The sequence below is a fragment of the Candidozyma haemuli genome (genome assembly GCF_002926055.2).
Source record: "Candidozyma haemuli strain B11899 chromosome Unknown E_2014730914, whole genome shotgun sequence".
Classification (NCBI taxonomy): Eukaryota; Fungi; Ascomycota; class Pichiomycetes; order Serinales; family Metschnikowiaceae; genus Candidozyma; species Candidozyma haemuli.
In genome coordinates, this window is record NW_020289903.1 from 974,763 (window position 1) to 996,559 (window position 21,797).

The window sequence follows — 21,797 nt, forward strand, 5'->3', positions numbered from 1 at the left end:
ATTGGAGGGAAGGAAGGGAATGTGGTTGATTGGGGTTAATATGGGGATTTTGCTGGATAGGGCAGTTGGTTTTGTTAGAGGAGGTGAAAGGGAAGTGGAGGGGGTGAGGCGGTGTCACGAGCCATGGTGTCTCAGATTCGTGGCGGTTGAGTGAACAAGGAAATACAGGTTATTATGTGGCGTGTAGTTGTTTGGATGGGATTGGAAGGGATTGAGAGGTGTAGTTGGAGGGTTCAGACTGGCTGGAGAGAGATTTGGATGTGGGTGACAAAACATGTAGACTTGTATGGTAGCTTAAAACAGTGGTCATTTATTGTTCAGAGCCCGAAGGCAACATATATGGCTGCTGAATTACTTACCTAGGTAGTCATTAATTACTGGTATTCATGGTTTAGATATTTTGTTGGCCTAGATTGCCTAGGCTTTACAAGGCCATACTGTGGGTGTCCAGCTGGGCCTTCACCCAAATGTAAGCTAAGTATTGGAAGCACTATAAACCTACAGACATTAAATATGTACCTATCTCTATCATATCAACCCTCACATACTTCCTTTACACCAATTCTATGACTTTTCTTATGCCCTTACTGCTCCACTTATCACTTGTCCTGCCTTTAGAATGGCTGCAAAAAAGGGCCTTGGAGCATATATATAGCTCGCATTTCCCCATTTTCTATTCCCCATATTTCCCTATAAAACCACCAAAAACCGCCATGCCTGGTTCCAACTCTGAATCCCACGCTTCTGGCAATGACGAAGACATAGCAGAAATCCCATCCGAATCCATGGCCTTGGCTCATCCCCCTGGATCCCCACTGTCCGTGGAAGGCGTGTTTCAACAGCTACTTAACAGGATGGCCTTGATCCTCGAAATGACGGAAATTGGTTCTACTTTTATGAACTTGGGGGTATCAGATGGCGCTCTTCTTCAGTTCAACTCTGTGTTTATCGACTTGGCTGAATTGAAGGAACCAGCAGCAGAAGCCTGCTTCGTGGCAGTTCGGTCATTCAGAGAAGATATCGAATGTTGCAAGGATGACCGCCACCGTTTTCGAATGATAGCACTTTACAGGATAGAGAGCTTTGGGAACTACCTTGATGGCCTCCTGAAACTTGTTGAAATGCCAGCGTCACTCAACAAGATCCAGTCCTGTCTCACCCTTATCGCAGGTGAATTGTCCACGCCGCCAATCACCAGTACTGAGATTCTGTTTGATGTTGAAGATCTTTATTCGTCATTAGGTGGTGTAGCTTTCGACATCTGCCTTTTCTGGAATCGTGAAGGCAAAGCGTACGGACTTCCTCGAAGCGTCTCGAGCGCCATTGTTGCATTATTCGGCTACAACATGATCATACTGATCGATATCCCTTGTATCATTTACAGGTTTAGGGAAGTTGGCATTAAGAAACCCATTGCGTTCGATAGCTTGAAGTATCCTGGCCTCTCCCACGGGAAAGAGGCCTTGCCACATCTAAAGAGGTCCCAGAAACGAATGGTAATTAGCGCTTTGCCCATTCTTTTAATAATGTGCTTCTATGACATTCAATACATTCTTGCATGGATGATTGTGGGCCTTGTTAAGTATACATTCTGTTCGCTAAAGACTCGTACTATTCGCGATAGATACTCGGTGGAAAGGTTCTTCATGTTGACCTCCCGAGGAGGTGCTGACGAGAGGAATTGAATGATGTTAATGTTGCATTGATCAATTCTTCCATTGTTAGCTTAGAGTGAGGGTGTTGTTGATTGTTACTACTTGACAAAGAAGTCTATAATGAGGTGCTTAACCTTTAAGGTTCAGCTTCACCACAATGGCTACTATAGTCCGACAATGGTAGGTGTGCGACTTGAATGGAAGAATAAAGTGAGATTTATGGGTAAGGGAGCCCCTGAATGTTCAACGAAATGGTTACAACCAAAAAGGAGCCTGTCAGAGCGTCTGTTATCGAAAAAAAATGGACGAGTCCGGATTCGAACCGGAGACCTTTCGCATGCTAAGCGAACGCGCTACCAACTACGCCACACGCCCTTGAAGAAGTAGTCCCCAACAGAATCGAACTGGCGATCTTGTTGTTTTTTCGGGCCCACGCCTTAACCAACTTGGCTAAAGGCTCAATTTCGGACAAATTTGGACGCCCTGCAAGACCAATAAAAGCAAACATGTGGTGTAAAATCCGTCAATAATCAATATTTTGAAGTCCTAAAATTTCCACTAAGTAACTAAGGGTGCAAAAAAGCTTCAGTAAGTCTCCGGAGGATTTAAGGAACCGCTAAGGCCTTCAATAGCTCAGAAAGCCCACGAAAAGCCTTATAACTAACATACCATGCCATTGGACACCCAATTTAAGCTTAAAGCGAACGGAACCCGTTTATTACCAACCAAAGTGCCAAATAGCTACCCCTTCTACACCCACCAATCCATTGCCAGTCCACCAACCCTCCTAAACCACCCCGGCGTTAAGTCCCAAACAGGCAACCACCTGCAAATGCCAATACACTTCCAAGCCAAGCCAAGATCGAAACACCGTCCATACCCCAAACCGACCTCCTCAATTCAAATCCCCACGTCAATCCACCCCATCCATATATTCCACCACCACCACTCTTCTCAACACCCATCTCTCCTGAACCCATTGTGCTCCCGAGACTGGCCGGGGTTACCGCTGCTACCGCCGAGATCTCGGTGGTTCAGCCCTCCAGGAACGAAATGAACAGGTGGTAAGAGAATTCCTTGTTCTTTTTGTAATCCAGTAACCCAAAACCCCAAATTCCCTTTTTTTTTCTCTATTTGTTCCCCATCCCTTTTCTTCATTTTTTCCACATTTGTTCCACAAATGTAACTGTAGATATTCCATGCAAATTAGCCAGCGCCCTACTGGCTGCGAAAATGCACACCAACCAGTCCCCCACTCCAACCTAAAGACCCTTCCAAAGATCAACCGCCCCTACCGCCCCTTTCCCAAAAACTATATAAACAGGCGATTTCCCCTTCTTTTTACCATCCACTTTTTTTTTCTTTTCTTTCTTTCCATCTCTCCCTGAGTCCACCTGTCAAACGGCACCCTGTGCAATCTCTACCTTGTGCGCACTTTCAATGTATAGGTGAAAGTAAAAAAGAAGAACATCTTTTTAGAAAGAAACATCATCACATCTCGGTACACACGCCTCCGGACGACGACATCACCTCCTGACGGCGTGCCTGGCAATTCCTTTGCTACTTCATCCTTTCTATCCAACCAATCCCTACTATATAAACAGTTCCAGTTCCCCAGTCGTACTCATTTCATGCCTCGTCTACCCCGTCTTCAATGACCACCTTTCTACCCACATCCAGCGCCTGCCATTTGTTGCAGTTGCCTCCGACAGAGAAAGATGATCGGCTCAACTTGAACGTGCGGACGGGTTCGGCGTCCATTCTTCATAATTCCATGGTGTTCACTTTTGGTGGGCTTACTGTGGGGTTGGACTTGGATACCGACGTGAATGCTAAGCATATTCTGCAGACATTTTTGCTGAAGTTGGGGCCGAACAAGCTGAAGAAGATTAGGAAATACCTTTCGGGCGAGTTGTTTTATTTAGACTTGCTTTCCAAGAGCTGGTCCAGGGTTCTGCTCCCGGAACTGGCTCCTAGACCCAAACCTCGTTTGTTCCATGAAATGGCCAAGGGCAATAATTGCGTTTACATTTTTGGCGGGCTTGTGTTTCCTGAGGATGGAGACGAGCTGACCGACGAGAAAGCTAGCCGTTTGGTACCGTGCAACGACCTCTGGCAGTTCGATTTGCGCTCCAAATCTTGGTCCATGCTCCACGAAGGCATAGGGTTTAATTCGGGCCATAGCATTCCTCCTCCCAGATACTGCCATAAAATGACGCTTATCAATAGCCTTCATTTTGCTAAGAAAAAAGACCATTGCGGGTTGGTCATTGCCGGTGGACAAGACGCCGACTCAAACCCGTTATATGATAATTACGCTTTTGACCTTGTTGAGAAAAAGTATGTGGATGCTGGTAATCCCATCTTTTTCAGTGCATCTTCTGGCGATAAGCAAAAAGATGCTTCGTCGGGGTTATCGCAGTTTGAGTCTGTTAGTAAAGACAAGACCGTCAATGTTAACTACTTAAACAGCGTCATTGTCAACTTTTCCGAAGAAGTCGAGCATCACCATCACCACCTCCATCATCATAACCACGGGCATAGTCACGAAAGGCGCGAGTCTGAGAACCACGGTCCTATAGTACAAGACATCTCGACCGCCGAAGAAGAATCCATAATACTTTACTCGCCAACAAGCTCCTCACAGAAAGATCCATCAGTCAACCCATTACTTTCGTTCAGAATCGGTAAAAAAATCTGTCGAGGCAAAGTGATGCCACTACATAAAAAGAAGTCAGTTGGAGCATCTGTGAGCGAACAAAGAGCGAACATCTTACGTCAAACTATTCCTCACAACCTTAGATTTCCAACTGGTGGATTGTTCGGTCAAAACCTTGTTATTGTTGGCTTCCTACCAGACGACCTTGATATTTCCATATTCATTTACAACAAACCCACAGGTAAATGGTCTCGTCTCAACATATTCTGTCACCATGATTACGGCTCCCACAGGTTCTGGGCGGCTTCGCATGGACTTCCCACCACAAAGTTGTTCTACTAGGAAACTACGTTACCTCAAGAACCACAAGCAGTGTTCGTTACTTTTCATCCATGATAACTGTCAGTCTACCGGTCACCAACATCCTTGCATCTTTTGAATTGGCTGGAAGTCACTTCCACGGTCCAGACGGTAAGAAGTACTTAACCAACGAGACAAGTTCCGCGGAAGAATTTGCTTCTGCTAGTTCTTCTGCTGAGGATACATCATCCCTCAGCGAGCTAGACGAAGAAGACATTCCTGACTTCAATCCTGCAAGAAAGTTTTCCACAATGTCTTCAAAGAGTGATAGAGCGCCAGCAAACAACATGAGTTTCAACGAGTATGTTCACTATGCTGCACCAAAAGTTAGCTACACGAAGATTAGATCGGTGTTTCCTCCTGCTGCTATCACGCTCGGAAGAAGTGCTTTTGATAGGTACGGTGACTTGATGTCCGACTTAGAGTTGATCTCAACGAGTGGTGACAGAATCCCAGTTTCTATGGCGGTATTGAGAGAGAGATGGGGTAAATACTTCATCGATCTTCTCGCTAAAGCTTATGTTGGAGCTGTTGACAAGTTCGAGTTTGACCAATTGCAAAGTGAAAGCTCGCAGAAGCTCAGAGCTTCACGGAGCAGTGGCGGTAGTCTGGATTCTAAGAGTACAAGGCATGGCACTTCCAGTGAAGATATCTCAAGCAGTGAGCCACTTGCTGACAGACAGGAGAAAACGTTCCATGTTTCTATTCCGTCAGTCAAGCCATCACAGAAGGAACCTCCCCAGTTTAGACTTCCCTTTCAGGACGCACCTACTACCGCCAATTTGACTTCAAAGGAGCTTGGTTCCATAGATCCTCACAAAAAGGTTGCTGACAGAAAGGCTTCAGTGTCGTCGTTTTCGTCAGCAAACTCCTTACTCACATCGCAGCTTCAAGATATTCCTCCACAGTTACCTATGCCTAATGAGCCATTGCCTGCCGTTCCAGCGACTCCAACGACGTTCAAGCCAGGATCTCGTAAGAACTCGACCGATGCTACCTCGCCAAGGGCATCTCTTCTTCATACATTGACAGTCTTGAGAAGCATTCCATCGCATGGTGGTAAATCTCCAAGAGCATCTCCATTTGCTTCTCCAAGAGGCTCTGTGTCTGCCTCACTGGATCCTCCAATCACTGAAGTCGCTGTTCCAGTAATGAGCAAAACAACTTCCCTCAATAAGCCACAAGATGAACCCGTGAGAAGTCCACTTGATTCGTTGGAAATTCAGTCTGATAGACGTGCTTCATCATCTACAAGGACATCGTCAAACTCCGATTCTCTGAGCAAGAAGGCATCATTGTCTACTCTCAATGCTGAGACTCCTGCAACCGCTAGAAGTCTACATGAAGATGATTTCGACGCAAGACTGGCTCACGAACCATACCACCATGCATTATTGGATTTCGATAGCAATGATGCCGAATCTTTCAAAATGGAACCTTCTTTGATTCCTAGAAAGTTGTATATTCCTTTCTGCACAAGCTCACTTAAAGCTTTTGCAGAGTACATGTACACTGGTCAGGTCGGAAATAAGTGGACGCTCAGACCTTGTTTACTTGATTGCATGTTGATTGCGAGATATTTTAAAGTGCCATTGCTTTATGACTTGATCAGTGAGGTGTTGTATGGTATTATTGGCAGAAAAGAAGCTCACATCATCAAGGAAGGAAAACGCTTGAAGCGGAAGTATTTGGACTGCTTTGCTGATCTCGGTAGAAGTGTCGATACGAACCTCAGACTTCCAATTGATGAATACGAGGGCTTTATGGATACAGTTGACGACGGTTACTTGGATATTGCATTATTGCGTAAATCTTCTAGCCTCCACAAGGCCAGTGTGTCGAGTCAAGGAAGCAAAAAGAAGACTACATCTACGCCTGCTAGCATCCCTGAAGAGAAGACGAGTTTTAATGATGGGGACTACTTCCAATCGAGAACTAAGCGTTTGAATTCTGAAGAGCCCAAGTCACCCAAGTCAGGACTGCTTGCTGCAGGAGACATTCACCATGGAGAGGAGTCTAGATCCGAACAGGAAGACGAGGATGACTTTTATCAAAGCGATATTCATTTCCTTGATTTCAATGAAAGTAAGAGTTTTGGCCTCAATCCACGTTCAAAGTCCGTGTTTGATCGCCTGGCTTATGATTCTGTGACGTACATGACAAATGAAGCTGAAGAGGAAGAGAAAGAGAAGTCGCTCATGACGACCTTGGAAGTGCTTGTGTCGCCTGAATCTCCACCACCAAGTGACTACGTGATCGATCTTATTCATGAAATTTCATCGATCTGTACGGACGTGAAGCTTATGTTACGTTCTCTCAATGTCAAGCACATGTCAAGGGCATTGAAGCAGACCGAAGAAGACTACTACAAGCTCGAAAGAGTTGCACGTCAAGCACACGCGAACGACGACGATAATCAACTGCAAGTGACCATGACTCAACGAGGATCCACAAGCGAAAGACCTTCGGTGACGACGCTTAGACCAGGTTCTGGATCTGGTGGTGCCATTCCATTTAAGCGTCTGCCAACAGTTGATTTGAGCGATCTGGGATCTCCACACCCACAACCGCTGACGATGAGATCGTCTACTTCGCTCAATACTACCACGTCGGCTTTCAAGTTCACGCCATTGAAGTCTACTAATACTGGCGGAAGGACAAACTCGAAGAGTCTGCTTGAAGACAACAAGGACTTGGACAGACGCATTGCACAGATTATCAAGCAAGAGGAAAAGACCAAACAGAAGGCCGCTAAGGAAGAGAAACAACGGGTTGCTAAAGAAGAGAAACGCGCTGCCAAAGAAGCCAAACAAAAGACCGTTGAAAAAGAAGCTATTAAGAGTGACAAGGAAGATAAGTCGGATCTGTTATCGCAGCAATCACTGAAACATACATCCACTGCGCTCGAGAGAAACAACACCGAGCCAGGCTTCTTCACCCCGAGACACGAGGAAGGCGACGCCTCGTCTATCTTCTCCAAGCCATCCATTGCTTCCAAAGACAAAAAACCAGGAATCATGCTGCGTATTGGGCACAAGCTCAGACACCCTGAACAGCCCAAGCAGACAACGGACTCCGGTGACAGTGACGTAAGAAGTATCACGACGACCAAGTCGTCCAGCAGCCAGACGTCAAACACCAGCAAGAAGTCAGCCCGTCGTACAGGGTTGTTTGGCTTGCGCAAGAGAAACTAAGACACCTACTAAAAGTAAATAAGTTGAAGAAGAGGAGAGAATAAGGTTTCGTAAGCGATCGGCCTCACCGGTTGCATAGCCGTTTGCAGCCATTGATTTCGGCAAAACCACAAAGCCGTATCCCATCGAAACCGTAGAAACAAATAGAAAATATGCACGGAAAACAAAATACCAAGCGATGTTTGTCAGCGACCCGTCAATTGTTACTCCAGACTACTTTGGTTGTCAGAGGACCCTTCCTTGCGAGAGCAACCAAACATCACATCTGCAAGGGTCCTCTGACAAAAGCAAGACCAGGCACGACTAAACCCGAACGATCACGTCAAACCGTCAAACCCGTCAATGTAGGAGATCTGACGTTTGTATGTTCGGTGACATAACCCAGCAACTCCGAGGAGACAGAAGACAGAACCAGAATCCCTAAAGTCTGCTTTTTCAACCCTCGAAGTCCCAGACCCTGGCTAAGCCATCCCTAGTCATCCCAAGGCGCCACAAGAAAATAGGTCCAATGACAAGGCTAACCCTCAAGAGTGTGGCAGTTGCAACCACCGCAATTTACCCTATTCGCAGTTTGCAGCCACCGCAATTTTGCATTTTGCAACCACAGCAACAGCAACCGGAGTGTTCCAAAGCGGGACTCCGATTCATAACCTCTGTTGACTGACACAGTCAGGCTGAACAATGGCGTTGTGGATTTGGCGCCAGGGAATATAAATACTGGGAAGTCCCACACTTTTATAGAAAGTATCTAGAAACATAACCACTATGCCTCCTATTGACACTAACACCCAAACTTATACCTTGAACGACGGTAACAAAATCCCAGCTGTTGCCTTGGGAACTTGGAGATCCGAGAACGGCGACGCTGCTTCTGCCGTCAAGACTGCCTTGCAGAACGGCTACAAGCACATCGACACTGCTTCTATCTACGGTAACGAAGAAGGTGTGGGCCAGGGCATCAAGGAGTCTGGTGTGAAGAGAGAGAACTTCTTCCTCACCACCAAGTTGTGGAACCCAGACCATAAGAACCCAGAGGCTGCTTTGGACGAGTCCTTGAGGAAATTGGGCACTGACTACGTTGACTTGTACTTGATCCACTGGCCAGTGAACATTGAGGACGAGAGAGCTGCTAAGCCTGAGGAGTTTGACCTTAACGAAACCTACAAGGCCTTGCAGCCATTGGTCAAGGCCGGTAAGGTCAAGTCCATTGGTATTTCCAACGTCACCAAGGAGAGAGTCCAGAAGTTGTTGGCAGACAAGGATGTCACCATTAAGCCAGTGGTGAACCAGATTGAAGCCCACCCATTGTTGACCCAGCCTGAGTTGTTTGACTACTTGCAATCCGAGAACATCTTCGTCGAGGCCTACTCGCCATTGGGCTCTGAAGGTTCTCCTTTGCTTAACAACCCAGTGGTTAAAGAGATTGCTAAGAAGAACAACGCTGACGTGGGCCAGGTGCTTGTGTCTTGGGCTGTTCAGAGAAAGACCATTGTGTTGCCAAAGTCTGTTCACGACGAGAGAATCATCTCCAACCACAAGACCTTCACTTTGAAGAAGGAGGACTTTGAAGCTTTGAACAACTTGAGCGGTAAGTACGGCGTTCAGAGAACCAACATTCCTCCATGGAATGTGTTTTAAATGCCTAGAAATACGTATAAAAATAGACTGTCCAGCAGTGAAGTGTAGATAAAGAGGAGGAAGGCTTTCTAAACACTAAATCTCCAACTTCCAATCTCCAATCTCCAATCTCCAATTCCCAATTCTTCAATCCCCAAACTTCACATACTTCGTGTTCGGTGTTTCGTTTGGCTGCGAAAGGAATTGGCACTTTTAAGGCGACGCAAAAGGTGCATATTTTACGAGCCCCACTAATGAGTTTCACCGACACCGTCCCCAAAACGTTCCACCCAGCACTTCCTCTTCTTTCTCTCTAAAAAACAACTCTCCTTTTTCATGTCTGGCGCAAACACTGAAATCAACAAGGAGCTCGTCGATTGGGCATACAAGAACCTTCTGAACATTCCTCGTGGAGAGGAGTACGAGAAGATGATTCTGGGCGTCCACTATGACTGTTTCAACAAGGAGTTGTGGTTGGCCAGAAACCTCTCCACGGAAGTGGCCTTGGACTACTCCAACATCAGAATGAAGGACCACGACTACGACTTTGAAAAGTACTACAACGCAAGAAACGCCTACTTGAAGAAGCTCTTTGGTAAGATTGAGGATGATCTTGTCATTGAGGCTCCGTTCTATGTTGATTACGGGTGCAACACCAAGTTTGGTAAGGCCAACTACTTCAACTTCAACCTTACCTTGTTGGATTGTACTCTTATTACGTTTGGCGATAACGTGATGGCTGGACCTAACGTGACATTCACCACGGCCACTCACCCCACTGATCCTACTAGTAGATTGAAGGGCGAGGAGATGGCATTCCCTATTTCTGTGGGTAACAACGTGTGGTTTGGCAGTAACATTGTGGTTTTACCTGGCGTCAACATTGGCGACGGTTGTGTTGTTGGTGCTGGCAGTGTGGTGACCAAGGACGTCCCAGCATACAGTGTTGTTGTGGGCAACCCAGCTAGAGTTTTGAAGAAGTTGACTCCTGAGGATAACATCGAGGAGATCAAGTCGAACTTGAAGTTCTGAGTGTTCCAGCATGGATACGAAGCGACGATGGAGCCAGAGGAGGTAGTATCTAGCACTGGCTATATGGCCTTCATCCGACAGTCTATATAAATGCATCAATTAGAAAGGTAGCAGTGTAGATGGGAATTGACCGGGTTGGGAAGTGATTTGGGGGTATGTGTGTTGGTGGTGGTCTACTTCTTATATGACTAAGTACTCGCAAGAAGAAGCATAGACTCTTAGAAGCCCAAAGCAACTATCCCCAATCCACCACCCAAAGCAACTATCCCCAATCAACCACCCAAAAACAACCCAATTGCATCTACTAATCCCATTTCCATCAAGGACATACAATTCTCATAGCACATTTATCACTTCTTCCTTCTCTTCCTACCATTCTACCTGCATGGTCTCGAGACAGATAAATACTGTCTGATCTCACACTGTTTCACCAAACCACAACTACCAAATGTCAAACTGGAACTCTGGACCTGACGTCCAAGATTTCGTCATTGCCGACGAAGAACCAGCTCCACAAGCTTCATCCAATCAGGGCTCGACACAGCCACAACAAAATACGTCCAGTTTCTGGGCTCCTAAAGTGGACCTTTCGTCTGCCTTCACTCCATTCATCAAATCGTCCCAGTTCCAGGAAAACAACACTATTAGAGAAAGCCAGTATACTGGAGGCGATACGTTAGACGAGCCAGTGTGGCATACTTTGAAACGAGACTTGGCTCAGATCGGTAGACGGTTGGCGGTGGTCGTATGGCCTGCTCAGTTGAAACAATTGGCATACAAGAACCAGCAGAACTTGCTTAACTTTGCTTCTAATAATGGTGTTCGTATTCCTTCTCAGCTTGCACACGCTACGCCTGTTCCAGAGGATGACGAGGAGTCTGCTGGCCTGGATGAGGTGACTGCTTTGGATTGGGACTTGTGGGGTCCACTTACATTCTCTTTGGCGTACTCGGTGACCATGGGTCTTTTGGCGCCAAAGTCACAGACCAATGTGGTGTTTTCGGGCACGTTTTCGTTTACTTGGTTGTTTTACTTGGTGGTGGGCTTGAACATCCAGCTTTTGGGTGGAACCATTTCTTTCTTGTCTGCTATTTCAGCTACAGGTTATTCGATGTTTCCTTTGGTGGTTGGAGCTTTGGTCAATGGCCTTTTGATCAAATGGCGTTTCCTTCGTTTAATCATCATGTTTATACTTAATGCCTGGAGCGTTTATGCCGCTACGATGAGTCTACGGTGCCTGGGCGTCCTTCCAGGAAGGGTTTTCTTAGCAATTTATCCAGTGGCATTGATGTATGCCGTGCTTAGCTGGCTTGTTGTTATTACATAGTCTATGAAAGTAACAAGATGCTGAATGCAAGAACCACGAGACAACTTATGTGTGAAAGGCTTGACGCCAGATTATGTTGCTCTGGTTGTGAAGTATTGTTTGAAGAGCGAGCTCCGGAGCTCGATGTGGATGAAGATGCTGTGGAAGAAGAAGCAGACGAGGAGGACTTTGTGGCTGACAGCGTGGCGGATGAACTAGACTGGCTTGCAGTGCTATCTGGTGAGGTTATTTGGAAAGATTCCACGCGTGGTGCAAAGCCCACTCTGCTCTTCTCGAGATCAAAAATGGTATAAAAATTGCCGAGGAAGCTGGCACCGAGAATCCAGGTGTTCAAGTTAGGTTTGCCTTGGATCTTGGATGCACAGTAACCTTGGAGAATTGGTACGTCGTACTCCAGGGCTCTGATATGTGCCACAGGAAGGTCAAACGTGTGCCCGTCAATAGCAAAGGACAAATTACCCGTGGCGTTACATCTGAATGCAAAATTTCCCTCTTCGTCGCCGACATAGTCCAGTCCAAATGCAGCTTTATGTAACGCGTCGGCATCATCACGAGAAAGTGCCATGCCTGTAGTGCCTGTGTCGATGATAGCTCCTCTGCTGGAGTTGATGGCGTGGTTTTCACCTGAATGGACGCTGGAAATGTTCAACATCCAGAACAGTTGGTCGTTTTGAAGAACGTCACAGTATTGTATTTCAGAAGAAGCCAATTTCGAGGCGTAATTTGTAGCGTCGGAGCCAGTAATGAACACTCCGCCGAGGGAATGGCTTACATTTGAAATACCATTCAAAAGAACAGCAAACTCCATCTTGTCAATGTCCCCAGCATAGTAAAGCTGGTGGATCATATTTGATTTTTCCTTATCATCATAAGTAGCCTGAACACCGAGAATCCCACTTAAATTAAAAGATTCAAAGAACGACGGAGCCGTCAGAGCCACGCCAAACGAATAATTCGTCAATTTCAAAGAACCACCAATATTAAACTCCAAATCGTTTTCAGCCGTATCGACCATCTGGCCCAGCACTGGGCTCCCCGAATACGAAAGATAAAACAGCGATTTAGGCACCACAGTCTGCTGAAACTTAGCAGAGTTCCCACACGCCAGAGACGAACACGAATCGTTCATAATCCACGAAATCCCGCTCCCCGTATCCAAAAGAAGCGGGAACTTGATATCCTCGTCCTTCTCGCCCACCGTCAGGTTCACATAGTAAATTGAGTTCGCCAGATCCGTCCAAAGCGGAAGCACCGAGTCACCCAACCGAATTTCCGGCCCCAGCAGTTTCGCCAGCACCGTTCTGGCCGCAGGCACCGTGGCCTGGTTAGAGTTGGCGTTCAACCGAGGCACGCTCCAAGCCTTAGAAACCACCTTTGCCATACCTGGCACTCTGAAGTCTTGCACTGGCGCAAGCGCACGAGCCGAGGCCACAAGAAGCGTCCAAAGCCAAAGGATAAGCATTGAAGAAGGAAGAAGTAGGAGGTACTGAAGGGCTTCTTTGCAAGGGTAAACACGAAGAAGAGCGAGCAAAACAAGAGGTATATAAGTCGCGGTACGGCGGTAGTTTAGTGATTTTTCGCAGCCACCAGGCACAGCCTCAGGCGCCAGTCCCCAGTCTATTTAGAGAACCAGAGATTGTAGAGGGGAGGGAAAGACAAATAAAGGAAGGAAGAAAAGAAGGGAACAATGGGAAGGAAAACTGGGCTTGTGTAGTGGCATTGTGGAGTGGTTTTTGTTTTGGTGGCTCGCGAAGACCAGCCACGCCAGGCCGAGTGAAAAATCGCGAGTCCACCATGGGAAGAGGGAGGAGGCAGAAGGGGAGGTGGAGGAAGAAGGGTGGAAGAAGGGAGAATAAAAAGTGGATGGAGAAGATACTTTGACGGGAATAAGTCCATTTTGATGCTTTTTTAAGGAAAATAGGGGTTGGTGGTGGAAATGAATGGGGGTTGTTGGACACTGGAGAGACTACTTGAGACCTGGGGAGGACGCTTTTTTCGCTCCCGGCGCTGCCGCAGCTGTTTTTGTGTAGATCAATTGACGTATCCAGAGATTGAGGAAGTGGAAGTAGTGAGTGGAGGTTGAATTCTAAATTGACTGAAAAGTGGAAGTTGACTTGTTTGGGGGAAAAAGAGGAATACTGCTATTTATTTTTGTCTTTTTTCGTGGATTTTGGTGGTTTGGTGGAGGTTTATTGGGCCTGGCTGGACTTCTGTACTAGACCGATCGGTACCAGTCCAGTCGAGTCGAGTCGCGGTTTGTCTATTTCTGCTTGTCTGCTCGGCTGGCTGCTAAACATGGAAACACCGATTGGTATATTGTACAGATTTGGCGTTCTGGGTCTGTTTTTGATACATTTGGGTTACTTTCGACCCAAGAATAACACTTCAATGGAAATCCAACTAAATGAGTTTTCTCTTGGCTTTTTGGCTGGGGGTTCACGTCACTGGAGGTGCTGCTGAGTGGAGGCAGAATGGCTGCGAAAAACATTCCTTGGTAAACAAACCAGGCAGATCAGCCCAGAAGTGGTGGTGAGTTACGAGAGTGGGGAAGGGAAGGATGAACGTGGTGAATTAAAAGAAAAATGGGTTTGGACGAAGAGTGTTTTGGGGATTTGGAGACTTGGTGGTTTTGGGATGTGGAGGATGGAGACTTGGGGAAGTGGAGGTGACACAGACGAGGGTGCGTTAGATCCACGAAAAGTGGTCTTTTTTTTGTGTTTTGAAACTATAAATAGGTCAATTGTGGATTGGGAGTTTCAGGTAATGTACTGAAATGCCGTTAGTTGGATTCTTCATCCATTTACCGACAATATATGGACGTCTGTTCACTGGTGGTTTTGCATCCACTGGGATAAACAGAGTCGCCAGAAATCGACCAAAACAAGTCGAAAAACGAAAATTGAAATATCTCGAGATCCCGGCCGATTTGGCTAATTTAAACGCTCCACAAAAAACCCCCAAAACCACTTTCCATGTCTAAATCATCAAAAATACCCATTTCTAAGGCTTTCCCAATATGCATTACTACACAACCGGGTGCGATATATCCTATGATTTTCTTTTGCGTTGGACTAGCCGGTTAACCTAGCGTTACCACCAGGCGAGGGTTCGACTCCCTCAGCAGAATATTCAACATTTTATGATGAACAACATGGATGTGAACAATCTCTGAGTGACTCTATAAGAGCTCACATAGATTAAAACACCTGCCTTCCTACTGAGAATGTTATTCTTTTTTTTTGATGTTTCTTGCTATTGTATTATTACACTAGATGCTGGATGATGACAATGATTTTTCCACCATAAGGGGGAACCTTACACCTTCTAGGTGTTCTTCTGACGCCTCTTTTGCCTCTCCATGGTTGCGATCTTCTTAAGGTCGTCTTCACTGGGCTCGTAAATATGCCAGATAGTGTAGTGGGGCAACCCTCCAACTCTGAATCCCATCTTCTTGGCCATCTTGCCAAACGCCTCAGTTTCTGCGTGGTTCAAAAACGTAAAGGCCGGGAAATGGACGCCCTGCCTGAAAATCTTGGCCTTGGCGAGAATGGAAACTCCTCCTACACCATCCAAATCAAGAACTTCGTTTGGATCTCCGTTTGCGTCTCGAATGTATGCCAAATGCACTCGCCATGTCGGATACTCGGCGTACCCTTCGACTATAACATCGTCCTCGTCAAGTTTCTTCGCTAGTTCTAGAGCAGGTTCTGATTCGACCCACGAATTAAGATCGTACGCCTGTTCATTACCCAAAAAGCCGGGCAATGGTCTCCAAATGTTTGGCACCATAACGTCATAGTCGAATTTCATCAAGTCCTGAATCACAGAACCAGGGCATGTTTCAATATCCACGTCTCTCCAGTAAACCCACGAATGATGTGGTTTCAATGCACTGGCCGTGAGCCAATTTCTAGCCCGGCCCATCAACTTTCTTCTAATACCTTGCACTTTAACTGCATGTCTATCACTGAAGCCCTGGCCAATCACCTGACCGAAATCTTTCACGTAGATGGAAACAGATCTAAATGGCGTTCTGTAGCCCTTGTGCCATGTTTCGGGCGAGTTGTACGCTTTGCGAACATTCTCCATATAAGCTTGGTCCATGTAATTCTCGTACAAGTCGTTTGTGCCTCTCACGGCGTCATTACGTTTATCTCTCTCTGCTGCTAGAAGCTCGTCGGCCAAAGTGCCATTCTGCAAAGAAACAGAGTACTTGAACACGGATTCCAACGTGGTGTCGCCAGGAGAGCAGTCAGAAACCAAAAATGCAATGTCAACCAACGAATGGTCGTAGGTCAAGTTCATGATGTTCTGGAAAGCCATGGGCAAGACGTGCTCGGCGTTTCTAAGGGGCATCAAGAATAGTACCACCTCATTGGCAGATTCACCGGCAGGAGTGCCTTGGTAGTTATTCAAGTCGTGAATATGAACAGTGTCTTTATAGATTTGTTCTGCCTCGGCAGTGCTGGCCGCGTCTTCCGGCTCGGCTTTCTGAACACCATCCTTGGTCACCGTATATAGATCATAGTCCTCGGTAAGGACAGCTTTTTCCAGCATGGACGGATTGAACCCCAGGCTTCTATGGAGAAGCCCCCACACCAATAGTAGGGCCATGGCGCCAATAAGAAGACCTCGAAGCATGCCCTTGGAGGGTCGTCTGGGACGAAACCGGTTGTTATATCTGGCAGTTAGTAGGTGGAACACGACTAAAGGGGGGCTAGTGAAGAAACGTACATTGGGAGGTCCGAAGCTTTATCCTTGAAAACCATTGTGGGCAATTATTAGGACGCAGCCTTGAGTGAGATTTGTGCTTGAGGTGGTAGGAAGCAGTTGGGGGAGTGGCACTCAAGGGGACAAGTCGAACTAAGGGAAACCACGCAAAACAACCGAAAACTTCACAGAAACAGTGGCAGACAGTAGATGTCGGCGGTCTGTGTGCAGTGCCAAAAATTGGTGCGCAACAATAAAAAAAACACCAGAGGGAATGAATATATCCATTTTTATCCACCACTGTAGACTGTAGACTGTGTGCACCCTTACACCACCTCTTGGATACCATTCTCTTTAGGCTTGAACCATTCGTCTCTAAGGGTGTCCCAGCAGGCTCTGGCCAATTTTATGGCAGATTCTTCACTTTGGTTTGAACGGCCTTCAATGTACACTTTGAGTTTGGGTTCGGTGCCAGAGCCTCGGCAGGTGAAACGCACCTGTTCTGCATTGTTTGTGGCGTCCTGTGGTTGCAAAATGGCAGTAATCATCTGGGACAGAGGGTCCAGGGGAAGAATGGGGACGTTGTTGGCGGTGACCAGCTCGTAGCCGATAGTAAGGTCACGCCATTCGACGACTTTGAATTTTCCAAGCGTTTGGGGGTAATGCTCGTTGGATGGGTACAGCTTGCGGATGGTTTCGTTGAAAATTCTGGGTGTCTTCAGTACATCGTCAAGCTTGTAGTACCCGTTGCATTCCTTGAACCAGCCGTACTTTTGGTAAATTTTCTCCAACTTGTCAATCGGGTCTTGTTTGCCATTGCTAAACCACGCTTCGTAAAGCTGGAGCCACATCACAGCGGCTGAAATACCATCCTTGTCGTTGACCACACCGAACATGTACCCAATAGCTTCTTCATATCCAAATGGCACTAAATTCCCCTCCTTCTTAAGGTCAATGGCTTTGTTGCCAATCCACTTGAACCCCGTCAACGTATCCTGGAAATGACAACCAGCCTTTTCTGCCAAAGACCTCAAGAGCTGAGACGAAACCGTTGAGTTAAGAAGCCATGTCTTATGCAAGTCATCAGCACTGGTGAGCTCCTCCACCACAAACGCTGCAAACAAGATTCCAATCTCATTTCCAGTAAGCTGCTGCCAATCTCCACTTTCTCTTCTTCTTATAGCAACACTGAATCTGTCGGCGTCAGGGTCGCTGGCCACCACCAACGAGAAACCCTGCGCCTCTGCGCGAGCAATTGCCAAGTCTAAAGCGCCTTTCTCCTCGGGATTAGGAAATGGTACAGAAGGAAACTTAGCGTCAGGAACAGCTTGTTCAGGCACAACGTCCACGGCTGACTGCTTGGCTTCAAACTGTTGGAAAATTTTAGACAAAATTTCAAGCCCAACGCCATGCATGGGCGTATAGACAAAGTCATACGAAATACTCTTGTTCTGGATAAGCTGGTCCCTGACAGCACTGACGTACTTCTGTGTAAGTTCGTCCTTTATAAGCACCAAATTTTTCTCTTCCAATCCCTTGGCAAAGTTACCCTTGACGTTCCATACGCCGCGGTCCAACCAGGGGTCTAAGTTTTCATCTATGCTTTTGGCAATGCCGGCGTCGTGCGGTGGGATGATCTGGCACCCGTTGCCGTAGTAAACCTTGTACCCGTTATCCTTGGCTGGGTTGTGGGAAGCAGTCACCATCACACCTGCTGATGCCTGGTAGTAGTCGATACCAAAGGGCACCATTGGAGTATGCACATACAGTTTGTCGTCTTTCGGGTTCGAATCTGGATCAGACTCATCGGAAAGGCTGTTGGCGGTGCCCAAGTAATAAACAGTAAACCCTCTGGCCAAGGCTACACTGGCTGTGATCTCTGCATACCTCTGAGAATGGAACCTATGGTCGTATCCGATCACGATAGACCCAGGGGCGCCTTCCAAAGTGGAAACCAAGTATGCCACTAAACCTTGGGATGCCTGTAAAATGGTGACATCGTTCATATGGGCAAAACCCAGCTCCATGGAAGAACGGAGTCCGGCTGTACCGAAAGCGATTCTCTTGGATAACTTACTGTCCAATGTCAGGTAGTCGTTTTGGGCTTGCAAGGTCTGGATTTCTTGTCTGGATACCTCATTAGGGTCCACTTGTAACCACTGAGAGACCAATTGGTCGATTTGGTGCTTTTGTTCGTCGTTGTACATCTGTTGGTGTCTGGTAACTTCCCCAGAGTTCAACTCGCGATGCGCACCTGGTGATTTTATTTCGCAACCATATACTACTACTATACATTGGTTTATAATGATACACACGGTTTTCTAGAGCGATTCGACCGTGAAGTGGTAAAGAGCGGTTTTGCTCAACCCGGCAAATGTGGGTTTGTAAGATTGGAACGGGACATTGACGTTGCCGCTGCGTTCCACCTGGATGAGCGGTTCAGGTAAGGTTACCTGTTTATGGTCCACGGACCATTTCTTCTCTTTTTTGTTGTAGATACTGATGTTGACGTGTTTGGTGCCTTTCACGATGGTGGCGAGGACCAGCGACGACCGGTCGATCGAGAACTCGGTCTTGCCGTCGTATGGGAATTCATGCAAAAGAGTGTTCTTACGAAGATCAAACAATTGCACTGATCCCTTGGTGCTGTCGTTGTATGAGGCTGCAAAGAGCCAGTACCCGTTGAAGGCGAATTCAATTTTGGTCACTCGGTTGTATCTTGTGTTGATACTGGCGACTTTTTCGTTGTTGACGATATCGAAAATGACAATCTGGCCCGCATAGGTGCCTAGGGCTAGTAGTCTTCCGTCAACGTGAAGTGCTTCGGCACATATTCTTGTAAGTATGAAACCAGGGTTGTGGATTTCCCTGTTGCTGTTGAACACAACCCATCTGTCTCTGTTGACACCAATAGTCATTGGCACACAGGGATGAGGCATGATCCAGTATATTTCTCCTTGTCTGTGACGGATGGCTCTTTCTGTGGCCCCTCTCATGGTATAAACGTAGAGCAAACTGTTGGCGCAGGAGATCACTAGTTGGAGTGAGCTGCCTGTGAAGCCAACACAGTTGATTCTTGATTTCTTCCTTATATGTTTACCTTCAGGGTGAAGGTAGATGGAAGTTTCGTCGTAGATGGCGATGTGGCCGTGTCCGCTTACAGCGATGTAATTCCGAACACGGGGTGACAAATTGTGTGGTTCCACTTCGTAGTGGACCTCGAATTTCCCAGAAACTGCGCCTGGCACGGTAAGTCGGAGGTTCTTGTGAATTCCAAACAAACGTTCCTGGCCTGCCAAGATATCCTGGGCGTGGTCTGCCGGCATGGGCACCGTAGCAGACTCGTCTTCGAGTTCAGCGTCTGATCTAGGGGCAGTGTTGCGTTCTCTCTGAAGCTCTCTCAGGCCCTCTGAGTCGTCGTCCCGTGGACTTCCCAGTTGACTGTCTCTATAAGTGTCCACAGGCTCGATTCTGGACTCCAAGTCTCCACTAGTCGAGCCTGAGGTTTCTATCGATTCGGATTTCTCCACCGCTGGAGCTTCCTCCAGAGGCGCCAGTCCGGTATCGGCTTTTTCATCCACTTCCATGCCATTCTCCTTATCTGACGAAGCAAATGTCTTTGAAAGCTCGGCAAGTGCTTCCCGAGCCTCGTCTCTCTCCTTCAAAGCCTTTCCAGCAACTCTTACAGCCGCGTCGTACTGGTACAACGAAGCACTGAGCTCTTGCTTGGTATTATGAAGCTCTTTCCTCAACGTAAACGTTTCAAGCACCAAAGCGTCCCATTCGTTCTGGAACGCCGCCAACATGGTCGGTATCGAGTTGAACGCCGCTGGTTTAGGCGGCACTATCACCGGATCCTTACTTTTCACACCGATGAGTTCTTCCACTGCCAAACTCTCCTCCGAAACAGGATCCTTCCCTGTGGTCGAAATATACGACTCAATGAGTCTTTTTTCAAATATGCATCCGCTCTTGGGCGACACCACGGGCTCCTGGGCCTCTTCGCCCGACAAAGAGCAGAGCATGATGGGAATGTGGAGGGATGTGTTGATTAGAGGGTAGATTGAGCGATGGAGTTTTCCAGTGCGAAGATGTGTTTTTGCGCACCCCAATGGACGTCAGAGGAGATGGAAGGGGAGGGTAGTTGGGAAGTAGGGTGGGTTATTTAAAGGTTTTGGGTGGCTGAAGGGGAATGCTTGGAAGATATGGAATCCAATGATGTGCTTGGTTTGGGAAATTTCGAAGGGGAAGTGAGGTTGGCTGGTGGCTGCAAATGGAGAGAAGTGGTGGACAATGCGGTAGTATACTATGGATGAGAGTTGCCAGAAGAAGGAAGAGAAGGGAAGAAGGAAGATGGGAGGGTGGGGTGAAGTGGTGGTTTGGATAGGAGGCTGATGTGGTTTGGTGTTTGGCAGGAAGGGTGGGAGAGGTTTACTGGTAGAGGAAATGGGTGAATGGTACTAGTAGATAGAGGGAGATAGTGTGTGGTGGGCGCTCTGTGGAAGCTACAGATACATCGGCATTTTAGTGGGAGCGTTTGGTCTAAGCAAGTAAAAGGGGTAAAGATGTTACGTAGTAATTGCTTCCAAAGCTTTGACTTTATTATCTTTACTTTGACGATTCTTGGTGATCTGTGTGATAGTTTGGATATCGTCTGTTAGTCTGGATATCCTCTGTTACTGATATACTGGCCAGTATTATCTTCTGCTATTTTGAAAGCCTAGCATTTTTTTAAAAACTTGGGGGCTCACGGCCGATTTTTGAATATTTTTACATTCATACCTGTAGCTGCCTACCAGGTTAAAGATACTGTTATCCAGTAGTGAACCACATATACTGTTAACCAGTATAGCTACCCTCATAAACCCAAGTTGCCTGGAGTATCCATTGAAGTTCAATATGTTTAATAACTTACTTTCTCTCCAATAAAAAATTCCATTTATTCCCATTCCCAATCAAGCAATCCGCCGTAGCTTTGTGTGATGGTGTTGACGTTTAACGTGCTTATGTACTACATCACCACAGTAAATAGCTACCCGCAAGTAAACACACAATCAGCCCATAGAAACCCCTACAAGTTCCAGCTTTCCATCTCACTCTTACTTTATCCAAACGTTCAACTTAATACCTTTACCTTCGTTTGTCTACCTAAACATACATTCCATTACGTCTTCACCAACCCTTCACCTCCCACTTCACAGACCTTTTCCCAGACATTTCCCTCTGCTCTTCCCAGTCCACGT

General features: G+C 46.8%; 9 protein-coding genes and 1 non-coding gene across 10 annotated transcripts; 5 read left to right on the plus strand and 5 right to left on the minus strand. All coding sequences in view use genetic code 12, as the record gives it.

Annotated features, from left to right (window-relative positions):
* Positions 1 to 713: 713 nt before the first annotated feature.
* On the plus strand, positions 714 to 1,685 carry CXQ85_003601 (uncharacterized protein; the record flags this gene model as incomplete). The annotated part of the gene is made up of 1 exon (XM_025487236.1): positions 714 to 1,685. The coding sequence occupies one exon, from the start codon at positions 714 to 716 to the stop codon at positions 1,683 to 1,685; it is 972 nt and encodes a 323-aa protein (XP_025340684.1).
* A 272-nt stretch (positions 1,686 to 1,957) lies between these two features.
* On the minus strand, positions 1,958 to 2,030 carry CXQ85_003602. The gene has a single exon. It is a non-coding gene; the product is annotated as a tRNA-Ala (tRNA).
* A 1,279-nt stretch (positions 2,031 to 3,309) lies between these two features.
* MDS3 (Mds3p) lies at positions 3,310 to 7,868 on the plus strand (the record flags this gene model as incomplete). Its single annotated transcript, XM_025487237.1, has 2 exons — positions 3,310 to 4,607; positions 4,685 to 7,868. 2 exons carry the CDS (start codon positions 3,310 to 3,312, stop codon positions 7,866 to 7,868), a joined length of 4,482 nt encoding a protein of 1,493 aa, XP_025340685.1.
* Positions 7,869 to 8,633: 765 nt separating this feature from the next.
* CXQ85_003604 (aldo/keto reductase) lies at positions 8,634 to 9,506 on the plus strand (the record flags this gene model as incomplete). The annotated part of the gene is made up of 1 exon (XM_025487238.1): positions 8,634 to 9,506. One exon carries the CDS (start codon positions 8,634 to 8,636, stop codon positions 9,504 to 9,506), a length of 873 nt encoding a protein of 290 aa, XP_025340686.1.
* A 315-nt stretch (positions 9,507 to 9,821) lies between these two features.
* Positions 9,822 to 10,517, plus strand: CXQ85_003605 (acetyltransferase; the record flags this gene model as incomplete). Its single annotated transcript, XM_025487239.1, has 1 exon — positions 9,822 to 10,517. One exon carries the CDS (start codon positions 9,822 to 9,824, stop codon positions 10,515 to 10,517), a length of 696 nt encoding a protein of 231 aa, XP_025340687.1.
* A 448-nt stretch (positions 10,518 to 10,965) lies between these two features.
* On the plus strand, positions 10,966 to 11,822 carry CXQ85_003606 (uncharacterized protein; the record flags this gene model as incomplete). The annotated part of the gene is made up of 2 exons (XM_025487240.1): positions 10,966 to 11,750; positions 11,798 to 11,822. The coding sequence occupies 2 exons, from the start codon at positions 10,966 to 10,968 to the stop codon at positions 11,820 to 11,822; spliced, it is 810 nt and encodes a 269-aa protein (XP_025340688.1).
* Positions 11,823 to 11,845: 23 nt separating this feature from the next.
* Positions 11,846 to 13,306, minus strand: CXQ85_003607 (pepsin-like aspartic protease; the record flags this gene model as incomplete). Its single annotated transcript, XM_025487241.1, has 1 exon — positions 11,846 to 13,306. The coding sequence occupies one exon, from the start codon at positions 13,304 to 13,306 to the stop codon at positions 11,846 to 11,848; it is 1,461 nt and encodes a 486-aa protein (XP_025340689.1).
* A 1,862-nt stretch (positions 13,307 to 15,168) lies between these two features.
* Positions 15,169 to 16,401, minus strand: VAN1 (Van1p; the record flags this gene model as incomplete). The annotated part of the gene is made up of 1 exon (XM_025487242.1): positions 15,169 to 16,401. The coding sequence occupies one exon, from the start codon at positions 16,399 to 16,401 to the stop codon at positions 15,169 to 15,171; it is 1,233 nt and encodes a 410-aa protein (XP_025340690.1).
* Positions 16,402 to 16,880: 479 nt separating this feature from the next.
* Positions 16,881 to 18,761, minus strand: CXQ85_003609 (phosphoribomutase; the record flags this gene model as incomplete). The annotated part of the gene is made up of 1 exon (XM_025487243.1): positions 16,881 to 18,761. One exon carries the CDS (start codon positions 18,759 to 18,761, stop codon positions 16,881 to 16,883), a length of 1,881 nt encoding a protein of 626 aa, XP_025340691.1.
* Positions 18,762 to 18,875: 114 nt separating this feature from the next.
* Positions 18,876 to 20,579, minus strand: CXQ85_003610 (E3 ubiquitin-protein ligase; the record flags this gene model as incomplete). Its single annotated transcript, XM_025487244.1, has 1 exon — positions 18,876 to 20,579. One exon carries the CDS (start codon positions 20,577 to 20,579, stop codon positions 18,876 to 18,878), a length of 1,704 nt encoding a protein of 567 aa, XP_025340692.1.
* Positions 20,580 to 21,797: the final 1,218 nt, after the last annotated feature.